This window comes from Cryptotermes secundus, unplaced genomic scaffold (genome assembly GCF_002891405.2).
Source record: "Cryptotermes secundus unplaced genomic scaffold, Csec_1.0 scaffold434, whole genome shotgun sequence".
In the NCBI taxonomy this organism is placed as follows: Eukaryota; Metazoa; Arthropoda; class Insecta; order Blattodea; family Kalotermitidae; genus Cryptotermes; species Cryptotermes secundus.
This window is the reverse complement of record NW_019738963.1, coordinates 58,074-73,784: the sequence shown is the minus strand read 5'-3', so window position 1 is coordinate 73,784 and position 15,711 is coordinate 58,074. Positions and strand designations below refer to the sequence as shown.

General features: G+C 40.3%; 1 protein-coding gene across 4 annotated transcripts in view; it reads left to right on the top strand.

Annotated features, from left to right (window-relative positions):
* The window catches only part of LOC111871449, a 64,761-nt gene that overhangs the window by 11,179 nt on the left and 37,871 nt on the right, over positions 1–15,711 (top strand). For all 4 annotated transcript variants that reach the window (XM_033754260.1, XM_023864584.2, XM_023864582.2 and 1 more), the window contains exons 5-7: positions 1,959–3,410; positions 9,398–9,645; positions 13,827–14,033. In XM_033754260.1, the coding sequence (XP_033610151.1) occupies positions 1,959–3,410; positions 9,398–9,645; positions 13,827–14,033 (1,907 nt within the window). The remainder of the gene's footprint in view (positions 1–1,958; positions 3,411–9,397; positions 9,646–13,826; positions 14,034–15,711) is intronic.

Sequence of the window (15,711 nt, the reverse complement as noted above, 5' to 3'; positions counted from 1 at the left end):
ACAACAATTTATATTTTTAATTTAATTTTAAAAAAATACCTTACACGCGTGGAATCCGCGACATCATATGATGACGTTCGTCCGATAAAGGTTAATGATACCAGCTGATTATAGTAGCAGACACAGAAACAAGAAGGTGTATTATTCACTGTACTCAGTTTTGAACATGCTTGTGGAAAATAAATATAACAGATAACAGACATATACATCATCATATGCAAAAATATAAATCTTACCTTAAGTACACAGAAAACAATGAGGGCACCCACTGTCAAAATATCTTGGTGGACAATACCAGAATTGGTTTATAAATACAGCACAATGTAGAAAGATAGAACCAGAATTTGTAATGTGTCCATCTTCCAAGTCTTCCAACAACAAAGAAGGGCTGTCAGGGTACACTCAGGCAAACCATCAAGCCAGAAGGGAAAAGAGAATGCTGATAGGTTGGAAATCGTGTAACATGACAACATGCACACAACTGAGGGTTAAAGAAGAAAAGAAAACAGGCTGGACTGAATAACAGATAACAAGAATGTGGAGAAATCTGATCCAGAAGAGCAGCTTAGTAATAGAGCACAAAATTGAAAAAAAAAAATGAAAGATACCTGATTTTGGTGTTCTCTAAATTCAATAACAAGTTTCTTTTATTTATTTCTTCTTGGCTTTTATTGTGTTGTAGAGGCCATGGTTGGTTGTTGAAGATCAAAGTTTTAGATTATACTCCTAATATCACAATTTTTTAATTACTTTAAAAACTGTAAGACTTGTGGAGAAAGTATATTGGGAGTAAAAAGTGAATTTCAGCTCTCACAACAGCTTCTTTTTGACACATATGTGGTCTGACAGTTGATAGATGCATCTTTTCATCACCTGTGATGACATGGCCCAAAATGTCATCTTGCCTCTCCAAAAGGTCTTGGCAAATTTCGACTCTTGCTTTTGTTCTTCACTGAGCTCCTTTGGAACCATTTTTGCACACCTTCCTTGTGTCAGGATCTTCGGTTAATATTTTCCTGTTTCTCTATTGATGTTCACTTGCTATGCTATACTCTTGATGGTCAGCCAACGATTTTTGTGCACAATTTAATGAACTTTTGCGGTGTTTTCTTCAATTCTGCTCATTGCTGGCCATCCTGATCTCTCTTCGTCAGTGGCACTTCCTCTTCCCTCACAGAAACTTGTCACCCACTTGTAAACTGCTGTTATCTTCATAGCATTATCCCTGTAAAACTTGCAGTAACATCTCTCTGATTTTGCTTCCACTCTTGCCAAGTTTAACAAGAAATTTTAGGTTCATTTGTTCCTCTAATTCATGCTCTGACATTCTTGTGACAGCACACCAAAACACACTCAGACAATAATAGATGCCACTGAGAAAGAGATTGTCATAGATCAATAACAACACATCTGTTAAACACTGATATGTCAATGTCATCAAACCATACAGAGGTTTCTGTCCACTGCTGTCCCGGAAATCTCACGGTGGCAAGTTTGCAAACTTTATTGTCAGACCTCGTATTTCTTTCTACTAATTATTTAGTGTCGTATATTCAGTGAAGCATGTGGGTCTTCATAGAAACTGATCGTTAAATGTGCCCAATCTAAATGAAAATAAAAAATAATTTGACAGTTTCTTTTAAAATTCTCCAATGTAAAATTTAATGAAATCCATCCAAGGATTCCCAGAGTTTTTTAATGTGTACAGAGGGCTGGATAGGTGGACTGACTGAATGAATTTACTATGCATTCTGCAGCATTTCAAACTTGCCTAAAATAGAAACAAATAGATCGCTCATCTCCCAAAGTACATATTCTGCTCTGTTAACCAAAGTTCTGTTACCATTGACAAGTTCTTCTCATTGAATTGATTTTTATAACATGAAAATTAATTTTAGTGACTTTCAACTGAATTGAGATTGTCTTTTTTCAGCAGTTTCTGGTTGTATTTATTGCAGGTAATGCACCTATCATCATCTGCAGATAAAGTATCAACTCTAACACAGACAGAAGATCTGGAGTTGGGCCACACAGTGGAGTTGGGTTGTAACATTAATATAGAACCCCAGCATAACAAAGTGATGAGTGCTGCAGATGACATCCATCTTGCAGGGTGTGGAAGGTTAATGGAGCACCACTTACATCTTTTAAACCACACACATGGAAATTCTGGTATTGATACAGCTTCTTTGTCGCCAAGTGTTTCACTTCCAGAAAAACAGGCTTCTGTTTCAAATTTACCTTCCATAGATAGCATTCAGGTATCAGATGAAAATGCCGTCATCAAACATCAGGCTGAGGTAAATCCGAGGGTAATTGGTCCTGTAGATATTGACTCAAGTACTCTTAAACAGACAGCATCCATGTATCCTAGGATAGTTCCTAAACTTAATTTGGCTCCTAATGAACCTATAACTACTGGTTTGAATAAAAGCAACGTAAGTTCCAAGCTTCATATACCAAAACATGGAAGTGAATCTTTTACAAGCTCCCGTGTTAGTGATATGAATCGTGAACAGCGTATTGTTTCAGTGTTCATCAAGCAAGAAAACTTTGAAAATTCTCTAAATCAGAAAGTTAATAAATCTGGATTTGATGGACTTAGAGATAAAGAATCAAAGAAACGTAGACTTCAGGATATTAATAATGGGAAAGACAACAATGAGTATAGAAATGCTAAGTGTACTAAAGAAACAAAGAAGCAAAACATCAAAAATGTGGAAATGGACAGTTATGTAGAACAAGTTGCTTGTTACAAGTGCAAATTTTGCTCTTTCCTTACACTTGAAAAGGAAGGAGTAGCAATGCATGTTCAGCTTGTACATATTTCACAATTACCAGGTAATCAACAGGAAACCAGGCACAACATCAAATGCCCAGGATGCGAAAATGTTTTCTTTACTTCAAAGTCTCTCAGGGTTCATCTTTCACAAGATCACCAAGTGGGAGATGAGGAGTTAAGGACATTAATTGAAGTAGTAATCAGGTCTTCATATAAGGATGCCAAAGCCAAAAACAAGTTTGATAAGAAAAGAAAGAGAAGCTTAGCTACAGCTCACCCTCTTGAAATTTTGAATCCTGTTGACAATGAATGCAGTGATGGTAAAGAGGTACCAAGTGTTACCAACAGTGTCAGGCAGGTTAACTGTTCAGCTACTGACATGATGCTTGATGAATGCAGCAAGATCCGAGTGAGGAACTTGAACAATGAAGTGCTGCCTGAGCTTGAGGACACTCTTGTGTCTCATTCTGACACCACTGCTGTTACTGATGTTAGGAATGAAGACAGTCTGATTAGCAATGGTGCATCTGATGGTGATGTGAGGGAAGGAACATTGGTCATAGATGACAATCATCTGACACAGCAGAAGCATGCAAAGATAACAGTGGATGATGTCTGTGAGTTTAAGGTAATAAGAAATAATTTACATATATAATGAAACTCAGCTGATGCTGCACATTTGTTTGTGAAAATAACATGTCACTGAAATGATAAGCAGTAAATTATTAAATTTCAGAAAATGAACAACCTTCCATAGCATATTTTCGTTATACTTATGCACCTTTAGCTTAATTTTCATATTATACAGTGTGCGCCAAAATATACAGTACTGAAATGAAAAGACGTCCTTTTGATACTGCTACCTATTCATGTGAAGGCCCCTTGCCCAACAGAACCTTCTCAAGTCCTGAAGAAATGGTCTGATCACCATGTCCCTGTAGCATTCTTGGTTGATGGTAAGAGCATTGCGTTCCTCATCCTCAATGAAATAGGGGCCTAATATACCATGTGCTGAAATGGCACACCATATCGTCACACGTGTACTATGTAGCGGTTTCTGGACGATAACATCTGGCCGCTCAAAACCAAGGAAGCGAGTTATCTGGTGACCACTTCCATATGAGCGGGAATAATACTCAACTATGAATACTTTTTCCTCTGTCGAGAGACCCATTTCCAACAACTGCACAACACAACTTCCTTTTCACTACTGTGAATACGTGCGGCTGGAGCTATACCCCATCAACAAACGCACATGCATGTTTGAGATGTGCGAGTTTCAGTACTGTATTTTTGGCACATACTGTATAAGGCGTAAGTCCTATTTTCTTATTTGTGATTTCAATCCCCTAAGAGGTATGAAAAATTCATAATGAAAGGTTTCCTCAGACATTGTTTCAGGACAAACCAGCACAGACCAGAAACAATTTTATGGTTAGTGGTGCTGTATTTGTTTGTTTTACAAAAACGTTACCTCCACCAATTGCATTGGGATTGTTCAGGTGGCTGGATGCAATAGCTTCCTTTCCTTTCAGAAGAGAAATGTCTTTTGAAACACCATATGGAAGTTCAGGACGTTGGCAAGGCCATGTGGGTATCTGGCATGCATGCAGCTCACATTATAATTTTTGCAGAGGTATCAAGCATTTTGGTCTGTCATAAAAGAGATTTATGAGGTAATACGAAGTGGGAACCCCTGCCTTACAATATCATTATATTTATGTATCTGTATGTGTTCCTCCTGGTCCTTTTAACCATTTCCCTTAAATGTCATGTGATGGTAGGTCTTAGAAAAGTATTTGATTTTTATTAAGGGGTTTGTTTAGAATTACAGCATTAAATTTAGATTTGGTTTTGTCTTTTGCAGTGATGACTACAAGCTTAATTTGTAACATAATGTTTTTGATTATAACAGAAAAATAGTACTCTTATTTCCATGAATATGTGTTCCTTCTTTAATGCACTTGGTTATGTTTTTCAGCACTTCACGAGATCCATCATTACATGTTAAATATAGACTGATCCATACTCTTAAAACATTGTTATCAAACCATTTTGTATTTATATGTATAGTAGGCTGCGCCATAGCTCAAGCGGTTAGTCGCTGGCTTCCCATTGCAGTGGCCCAGTTTCGATTCCGGGTCTGGTCAAGTGGAATATGTGGTGGACAAAGTGGCGCTGGGCAGGTTTTCTCTGAGTACTTCAGTTTCCCCTGCCAATCTTCATTCCACCAATTTCTCCACAGTCACCCTCACCTATCATCTGGGGCTGGTACAATAGGCCAGAAGTGGCCGCAGTACAAGGGACTTAGTCCCACCCCACTAGCAATAAAAAAATACAAGGTGGTTCAAATATGACCAGGACTGATATCTTTTAAAAACCATAATTGTTAAACACTTACTTGCACATCTCAGTCTTCAACGTACTCCCCTCTGGAGTCAACACATTTTTTCCAACCTTCTGGAAGCGTCCTGATGCCCTTTTCAAAAACGGCTTATGGTTGGCGGCATATCCACTCCCGAACAGTCTGGATGATGGTGTTGTCCACAAACCGCATGCCTTGCAAGTCTGATTTGAGCCTTCCGAACAGGTAGAAATCGCTTGGGCCAAATCGGGACTGTATGGCGGATGTGTCAGAAGGTTCCATTTCAATTTCCGGAGGGTTTCCATTGTTGTTTTGGCCGTATGGGGGCGTGCATTGTCTTGAAGGAAGGTTATCCACTTTCCACCTATCTTCCGCTTGGATCGGAACTTTTCCTTCACGTCTTTTGCCAGGAGGTCTGAGTAATAAGCTGCATTGACCCTTCTGGCATCTGTCAGAAAGTCTACATGGATAACCCCCTGCCAGTCCAAGAAGAACGTTGCCATCAGTTTTCCTGCCGAATGGCTCCTCTGTGCTCTCTTGGGTTTTGGAGAACTGGTATGCTGCCACTCGAGTGATCACTGCTGGAACTCGGGAATGAAGTCGTGCACCCACGTTTCATCGGTGGTCGCTGTAGACTTAAAAATACATCACCTTCATCTTCAGACTGCTGTAGGAGATGACTAGCAGCTTGCACGTGCACCGTTTTGTTCATGTCTGTCAAAATGCATGGTACCCACCATCCATTCACCTTGCGATAGTGCAGGTGGTATTTCACGATGTCTTCTACACTTCCAACACTGATGGACAGCATTACTCCAACTTCCTTGATAGTGATGCGCCTATTCTCATGAATAAGCACGTCTGCACGATCAATGTTTGGCTTGGTGATGGATGTTTGCAGCCGACGATCATGCGGTTCATTCTCCACGTGCTCTCTGCCCTCTCTGAAGCACTTACACCACTCAAACACAGGTCTGTGAGAGACACTCTTCCCTCTCTGAAGCACTTACACCACTCAAACACAGTGGTCAATGAGAGACACTCTTCCCCATACTGTTGTTGGAGTCTGGTGAATTTCAGCGGACAGGACGTTTTCTCCAATGAGGAATTTGATCACAATGCGGTATTCCACACTCCACAGTACCTTCTGTTCGCTCATCACTCTAGCAACTCCCAGACAGGACTAAACAGGTTCTAACCCAAACAGGAGGGAGGGTGGAGGTTGTGGCTTCACTCTCTCAAGGTCACACAGCTGCTGCGCAGTGCAGCTTGTTTACACAAATCAATCCTGGTCATATTTGAACCACCTTGTATATGTATAGTAAGAATATGTGAGTTATACCACTGAACATAACTCATTTATGAGCCGTTACTTATTGAACATATACATTTATTTCAAATTCTGCAGATCATGTAAAATAAGTGTGCAAAAAAATATATCTATATGATGAGAAGTCATAATGTTTTAATTACCACCGTGAGAAAATCATAATTCCAAAATATCGTTATATATAGGAGACCATTTCCTGAGCTTGCCGAACAGTCAAATTTTCCCATGCCAAGTGGACAGAGGGAGCCACTGGAAGGGGCAGAAGCAAAATGGTGACATTGGTTGAGAAAGTGGAGGCTCGCGCTATGATATGGTTCCAGCATTTGCAAGGGAAGTCTGCCAGGGAGACCCACGACCAGATGACCGCTGTGTATCAGGAAGGTGTACCATCATATGGCACAGTTGTCTGGTGGAAGAGGCGCTTTCATTGCAGACAGATGAATCTCAAAGATGAACCCTGAAGTGGAAGACCACCTCTCACTGAGGAACCGGAAATTGTGGTACAGATGGAAGCTTTGATGCTATCTGATAGGTGTGTAACTATCGTAGCTGTTGTTTATGAGGTCTGCATTAGCCATGGGTCAGTTTTCAACATCATCCAACAAGTTACACATGACAAAGGTTGCTGCACGTTGGGTGCCACGATTGTTGACACCAGTTCAAAAACAGCAATGGGTGAATGTGGCAAAGAATCTTTTGCAGTTGTGTCAAGACGAAAAGGTGGAATTTTTTGACCACCTGATCATGATGGATGAATGTTGGGTCTATCATTATGACCCTGAAACAAAGGAAATGAGCAAGCAGTGAAAACATGTAGACTCGCTGCCACCAAAAAAGGCCAAATCCCAGCTGTTGTCAGGAATGGTGATGTCAAGCGTGTTGTGGGATCGGCAGGGTGTCATCATAACCAACTACATGCTAAAGGGCATCACCATCACTGGTGAGTACTACCGGAACCTTCTGAGAAAATTATGGGAGGAAATCAAGAAAATGCAATGCGGAATGCTGGGAAAAGGTGTGTGACACTCTTGATGACAATGCCCCGGCTCATACTGCTCATGCTACAGCGACACTTGCTGCCAGTTTGAGATATGAAATTCTCCCCCATCCACCACATTGGCCAGACCTGTCACCGAGCAACTTCTTTCCATGACTGAAGAGGCCACTTTGTGATTAGCGATTCCAAGGCGATTATGATGTCATTTCTGCAGTGGAGGACTTCCTAAACAGTCAAAATGAGACCTTCTATAATCAAGGTATCCAGCAGCTAATGCATCATTGGGAAAAATGTGTGGCCTTGCAAGGGTCATATGTAGAAAAGGACTAACTCACATACAGTTTCGTTCATCTGTGTCTCTGTTTCTTCTGGGTGATAATTAAAATTTTATGACTTCCCCACGTATTGTAAGATATAGGGCAACTTCTAGCTTCTGTTTATGTGCTGGCACCCTTGATATGCCAAAACATATACCCAGGGGCTTGAATAAGTATGTTGATGTTGAAATAAATAAATGTAGATTATTGTTAACTGTTGCTGCTGCTGTTATTACGTAGATGAGTCAAATGAAAACCGTAAAACTGAGATAAAAATTTGAAATATCATACCATTTTCCTATAAGTTTGGCAGACATGTTGCCAATGCTATAAAGAGTATACTATAGGTGGCAGTATAATGCAGACAAACAGAACGCCATCACAGTGCCGGTTTGAAAATGGCTGCTCCACTACGTACATGCACAAAAGAAGAAGAACGTTCTGTAATTCATTTCTTGATTGGTGAAGGTGTGAAACCGACTGAAGTTCATCGACAGATGAAGGTTCAGTATGGTGATGCATGCTTGTCACAGCAGCAAGTTCACGAGTGGAGTAGGAAATTCAGAAATGGTGTGACATCTGTGGCAGACGCTCCTCTCCTGGGTCAGGTGGCTCACAGTGTTGTGACCCCTGAGTCTGTTGTAGCAGTTGAAGCCCTAGTGATGGAGAATCATCGAGTGTTGGTGGATGAAATAGCCGAAATTCTTAACATGAGTCACAGATCAGCACACAATGTTATTCGTGATGTGCTCCAGTTTCACAAAGTGTCTACAAGGTGGGTGCCATGGCTGCTGACTCCAGAATTGAAACGACATGTTGACACCTGTGAAGAACTTCTGTGGCACCTTGAAGCAGGTGATGGCTTCCTTTCGAGAATTGTTACTAGCGATGAAACTTGGGTGCACTACCACCAACCGAAAACAAAGAGAACAAGCAAGGAATCATCATCATTCCTCATCACCAAAACCCAAGAAGTTCCAGATGCAGCCATCTGCAGGATAGATTATGCTGACTCTCTTTTGGGATGAATGAGGCATACTCTTGGAGCACTATCACCACATCTCTTGAAGAATCATTTTCGACCTGCAGTCAGATCAAAGCCACGTGGACTTTTGACTAGAGGTGTCCTTTTGCAACATGACAGTGCTTGGCCCCATACTGTCTGTGCAACAGTTGTTACAATCCAAGACTTGCACTTTGAGTGCCTTCCACGTCCACCATACTCACCAGACCTAGCCCCAAGTGATTACCACATGTTTGGGCCACTCAAAGAGGCGATGGGAGGAAAGAAGTTCTGTTCTGATGAAGAGGTAGAGCAGGTGGTGCATGAGTGGTTGCACAGACAACCACAAGAATTTTTTTCTAGAGGAATCCATACACTTTGTAAACGCTGGAGTGCCTGTATTGAACGAAATGGAGACTGTGTAGAAAAATGATATAGCTGTGTACCACTTTCATTCAATAAATTAAATTTTAAAAGAATTTTACAGTTTTCATTTGACTCACCCTCGTAAGTGCTGAAGTGAGGAATATGAAATATGCTGTGGTTAAGTTTATAAACACTACTACAGATCATTAATTCATTAACCCTGTTATTCTTATCCAGATGATCAAGACTGATACAGAACCAGTAGCTGGACCTGGAGTCACTTCTGAAATAGTAGTTCGTAATGCAGCAGGTAATTCATTGGGTCAGAAGGAGCAGAGAAATGAGCTGAAGTCTAACCAAAGAATGTCTCCATTAGCTAAGAAGAAACCAGGTCGGCCAAAAGGTTCTAAGAACATCCCTGCTAATGGATATCAGAAATTGTCTTCTGCACAGAAGGAACTCATGGAGAAGGAGTTAGGTTATAGGTTTGTGGTCCTTTATCATATGGCAGCATGATGCATGAACATTAACAGGACTAGGTGAATGTCTCAACTCACTATTAAAACAAGTGTCACTCATCAGGTGCTCATACATTTTACTAAAGTATAAATATGTATGTATAATAGATTAAAGGAGTGGGCATTCAATGACATTTGCAACATAACCATCTTTGATCTATTGTGTAACCCACTGTATGGAATATATTAATGCTCATTGATCATGGTTCTTTCCACTCATAAAGAGACAAGCCAACAACAATTAATGCTGAGAATGAAAGTAAAACGTGAAATGTCCCTTACATAAAGACACCACACCATGGAAGAGCTCCACGTTAAACGAAACCAGAACTGTTATGGCTTTTTTTCATTTGTTGACTCATGCTTTGTTCAAGGCCTTGATTTTTATGTGTGCAGGGAAGTTTTAACTTTTTCTGTGAATTTTGTTTTAAAAACTGGTGGAATGAGATTTAATATTAAATGCTGAAGTATCATAATTAATGTAGAAGTAACAGAAGTTTTAATTTTACATAACATCATTTCCTGCCAACCTGTCTGTGTAAACATCTGGCATTACATTCTGTTATAATGAAATTAAATGTGAAAGCACACAGCTCCCTTGATGCACATTTACATTTACATATTGTAGATCACACTACAGTATCCGTCTCAATATTAATAAGCTTTGCTTTATAAACTTTGACATCATACTGCAGTTTGAAGGTTAAGCAGACAACAAATCATTAATAAGGATTATCACAGAAGAGAGGTGAGGCTGAATCCCATAGTACTTCTGCCTCAAATCAGTCTTTTGTATTAGCCAGAGGTGATGAGAAAGATTACTGGACCATTAGTGAAATGACAAGTGGTAGGAAAAAAAGTGAAGTATTTGAGAAAAATGTAACCACTACTAATTTTTCCATTAAACATCACATTGACTGCCCTGGAATTGAACCTGGGCCTCTGTAAATATTTACTGAAGCTATTGCATGGCAAACAGATCTTTGGCACAGAAAAATTGGAGTTTGTGGCCTTGCTGAAGAAATTTGCTACTTCAGATTGCTGGTTATAAAATACACATACACACATGCTTGCCCTCTCCTTCACACATGCACATATGCACACACACACACACACACACACACACACAAACACATGCATATGCGCACACATGTGGACAAACTATTCTGCAGTTAGATACTATAGGGTTCTGACGATGGTGTATAACACACAGAGATACTTGGTTTTTGGACTTTATCCATCGTCCAGATTCTAAATAACTAAGAAAAGACATGTTGTTTTGGAAACTGGATCTGTTTCCGTCCTCAGGTGAGGGAAGACACCTACTCTGTTGGGTACCTCAATTGTCCAGTGATTGAGGCTAGCTCTTTCTAAGGGACCCAACAGAGAGTAGGTATCTTCCCTCACCTGAGGACGGAAACAGATTCAGTTTCTGAAACGTGTTTTTTTTCTTAGGTATTTAGAATCCAGACGATGGACAAAGTCTGAAAACCCAGTATCTCTGTGTATTCTGCAGTTGTACCAACCATCACCCCTGCCATCGGCACCACCACTACCACCACCACCACCACATTGCTGCAACAGACCTCACTTCCAGGTTTGCGTCCATCTTACACCAACCTTCTACACTTCTCTTCATGGACTAACTGCAACTTCAAACTTCACCAGCTTATAACATCTTGGCATTGACTGCACTCCTCATTGCTGTAGTACAGTCATTTCCATAGGAACATGTTAGTTTGTGAATCCCTTACTCGGCAACAGCTCTTATATATTTGCTTATCTCATGGTCATTGCCCAGCAACGTGTCTACATGTGACATTGCTTCCTCCTTCAGGCTATTTGTCACAAATCGGTCTTGTCTTCCTCCTCATGGCTCGGTTCTCACAGTGATTGCTCTCCAACTGCTCCCATTGCTCTCTCCTCAAGGCTGCTCATCTTGAGCGGCTCCCTCATAAGGTGCCAGTTGGTCCAGGTGTATTAACATTATCCGAGTTTTGAGCTTGGTCAATGCTCCTACATCTTGGCTCATAAGCTGCCAGTCATCTCTTCTTCTGTTTGGATGGTGACCAGCTCCTCCACAATATCTTGATACTCTTTTTTTTTTTAATCATGATGGATGATCCACCTATTCTCTTTGTGATCTCCAGCCCATTGGTTTGTCCAAGGCCCTTGTAAAATGTCTCCTTCCTTCCCAGGCATAGCTGCTGTTTCAGGCCTCAGTGTCTTATACCATTGTTGCATTCTGAGCTGTTCTATCTTCTCTCGACCACCGGTTGTTTATGACTGAGCCCCTAATACCATACCATTCCTGCACAGTGGGTCTTAAGTCTTCTAGCAGTGGCCAACTTCTGCCAAGACCCACCGTCACTCTTGCTCTGTTTCTTGGGCTGATGGCAGCCTCTTAGGGCTAGGTGCCAGACCCCATATTGGTCCACCAGTGCTCTGATAGTTTTAACTGCAGTCCCATCCTTAAAGGACATCCTGCTGCTCTGCTACAGCCTCCCAATTTTCTCGACTGGTCTCCAAATTTATAGTGTCCATTTTCTCTAGCTGGGAGTCCATCCTTGCCATTATCCTTTTGTGATGGTCCATGAACTTGGCCATCATCTTTTCTTGGTTGTTTTCTATTATCGCCATAAACTCATTGTGGCCAGCGTTCATTACTGCCATCAACTCCTTGTAGCTGGCTATCATTTTTCATTACCTTTAGATTGGCATCTGTCTTGGCTTGGTTGGTTTCCAATTCAACCAGCAGGCATGACATCGTTTGTACAATCTCCATAGTGTTGCAATATAGCTTTTTACTCCAATCTCCATTCCAGCCACTTCTGACACCATATGTCGTGTGATAGAGCATGGCTATCACAGGGTTTGGATTGATAATTGGATTTATTGAACACTTATACACACAACTTGTAATTACAGGTAACTATTAATAATCTCACTGGTTTACACACTGTAAAGATCACTGTAACTTCAGCTCACATAAAGTCTTGTATGTCTTCACTAGTCATTTCCTGGTATTGGATCCTAACAGCATTCCCTGCTTATGTCCTTGCCAGCTGACAAATATTCTACAACTGACTAACTCCCAGGCTGGCAGCCATCTCACACCAAATTTCTACTCTTTTCTTCACTAACTTACTAACTGCAGCTCCCAGCTTTTCTTGCTTGTAACATCTTGGCATGGATCAGACAGAAAACACTGCACCTCATTATTGTAGTTCAGTCATTTCCGTGGGGGCATGTATAAGCTGTCACTCAGCAACAGCTCTTACATATTTGCTTATCTTGCTGCCATTGGCCTGCAGCTGGTCTGCATGCTACAATATAAATGTAATAATAATGTTTATCACTTCCACTGTTAAAGAGAGTATGAATACATCGACTTATATTCACCAGACTGTTGGAATTTGGGAATCAGAGTCTACATCCTTACATGTATAGGTATACCAGTATTATATTCTTTTATCTATATTTTGTTGTTCTCTGTATAATATTTCTCAAAATAACAAGTATACATTACTTTGGTCTGTATATCAGGCAGAATAATTCTCCTTATAATGCGAGTGGAAGTGTTCATTAATAATAGTGCAAGGGTTGATGCATTCAAGTTTTCATTTGTTTGCATACGTCAAACATTTCTATGGGTAGAAATTCTGTTACCCTGTTAGTAAAAGATGTCTGTTTATTTAGGTTTTTGAGTGCTCTTATTAAAGTCAAAGGTAAAGTTAGCCCTATGCTTAATTAAGCACCACACAATAAAGACATGTTGGAGAGTGGAGGTGTAGCTCCACTTTTATTGACCTCAGTACTAGATGGAGTTGAGTGATCAGCTTTACGCCCTGGCCACTTTCCTCCCAGGGGAAGAGTGCCCATTACCCATTGGATAGGAGGCTGAGTGGATCCCAAAGCCAGTCTGGATGCTGTGGAGCGGAGAAAGATCTCTTGCTCCTTTCGGGAATATAACCCTGACCATCCAGCCTGTAGCCCATTGTACTAGCTGATCTGTACTGGCTCATATTCAGTTTAATTTTCTGTCATAATGATAAATGTGTTATTATGTTACAGATATTATTTCTTGTATGGGCCGGTGCTTACTGAAATATGTGATGTAAACTGCTTTGTGCATGTTTTTTAAATAGATGTGATATAGATGGTTGTGCAGTCCGTTTGCGTTCTCATGACAACATTGAGTACCATCGTCGTTGCCACCATGATGAGAAGTTTCTGTGCCCTGAATGCTCACAGGAAACAGTCCACTGGAAGTCACTCAGCACTCACCTTTGGCGTTACCATGTGATTGACATGGAACTCTTTGCATGCGACCAGTGCAGTTATAAAACAAACAGGTACTGTATATATAAGGATATAATTAATCTACTGTATAGAGCAGAGTTCTTCATGAGAACTAATAATCACTAAGCTAGTCATGACTTTTATGGAACCTGAATGTTTATTACTGTTGTTCACAATAGCCCACCAATGATTCCTGTGCTGAGATACATTGATTTCAGATCACATCCTCATGCCTGTATTTTCTTAAATTTATTTTACTATTTTCCTTCCATCTGTCTATATCCCTCAGCTGTTCCCCTGTCTTCATGTTTTCCGAGTAATATTTTGTATCCTTCTCTCATCCCTCCTAAGTGCTCCATATGACCTGTCCATCTTAACTTCTTTCTTGATCGCCAAAATAATATTTGCTGTTGGGTACAAATTGTGATGTTCATTGTGCATTGTCTCTTTTCTGTTAGTTGGTCTGTGTTAGGTCCATGTAATAGAGGTAAACTTAATGTTCAGGTGATAACTTCCAATAGTATTTAGCGAACAGGCTACAATTTAAGCCCAGGTATTAAAATTGAACATTTATGCCATTATAATACAATACTTCTATTGTAATATAATACATCTTGTTGGTCATGTGTAATGTTTTCAACCCATGTACTGTTTCCACAATTTGTTTCCTGGTGACTGACTACAGTTTGAATATGTTTACTGCTTGAGTCTCAGTGTTTATTTATTAATTTTTTGCTTATGGTTTTTAATGATGCTATCAATACTGTAGTATATGTGGTGTCAGTGATATGATGGTTGGTGAATATTCAGTTGGACAGGATGTAGAAGGAAGTGGGCATTTATTATTTGAAGTACGAGTACTACCCTTTCATTTGCATGAAGGACTGAAGAAACTATTTAGTCATGATAGCTGGTCTCATATGACCTGAATACAAAGCAGGGGTGGTTCCCACTTGACCACAAAGCTCAGTCTCAGTGCCTAATCAAACATTTACTGAATGTATTTAGTTTTCCTTGGTTCAGTAGCTGCAAAGTCTTACACTATTGCTGTAAGATTCATAGAGATTGTGATAGAGGAACAGAATGGAATGGAAGAAAAATTTTTCTCAGAGACAATACATTTTCTCTAGATAGTCTGCTCACAGATGGCGGTAAGGTTGTCAGTTTTACGCGCCCGCTGCCCTTTACCCATCATGAAGATTCCTGGTACTCATTTCTGTTAGAGGCTGAGTTGACCCCAGGGCCATAGTGTGGCTGGAAGGATTAGGTCAGTTGAAAATATCCACCTCATCGGGACTCAAACCCACGACCCTCCAGCTTGTAGCATAGTGCCTCAACCCACTATGCTACTTCGTGCCCTGCAGTCAACAAGTACCAGTATTTTATATATTTTAGAGGATTTGTATTGAAAGTAAGAACAAGTTCCACAAATGACTAAATTGAAGTGACAGTGCAACAATTTTAGGATGAGTACGCCTGACGATGGCTGTGTGAGGCCAATACATGTTGTGGAAGAGTGTGCATAGGATAGAAGGCAAGAATAAAAACTTTCCATTTGGGTGGTGACAACACTTATCCACTGAAGATAAACAGTTAATTATTTATATGTGCAGGAATGAAACATTAGATTAATATGTCTGACTGCCAGATGAATATTAGTCAACTAATGTTTTTTTTACTTCCAGCAAGAAGGTTAAAAAATATGTAAGAAGCCATTTCATTTTATGAGCA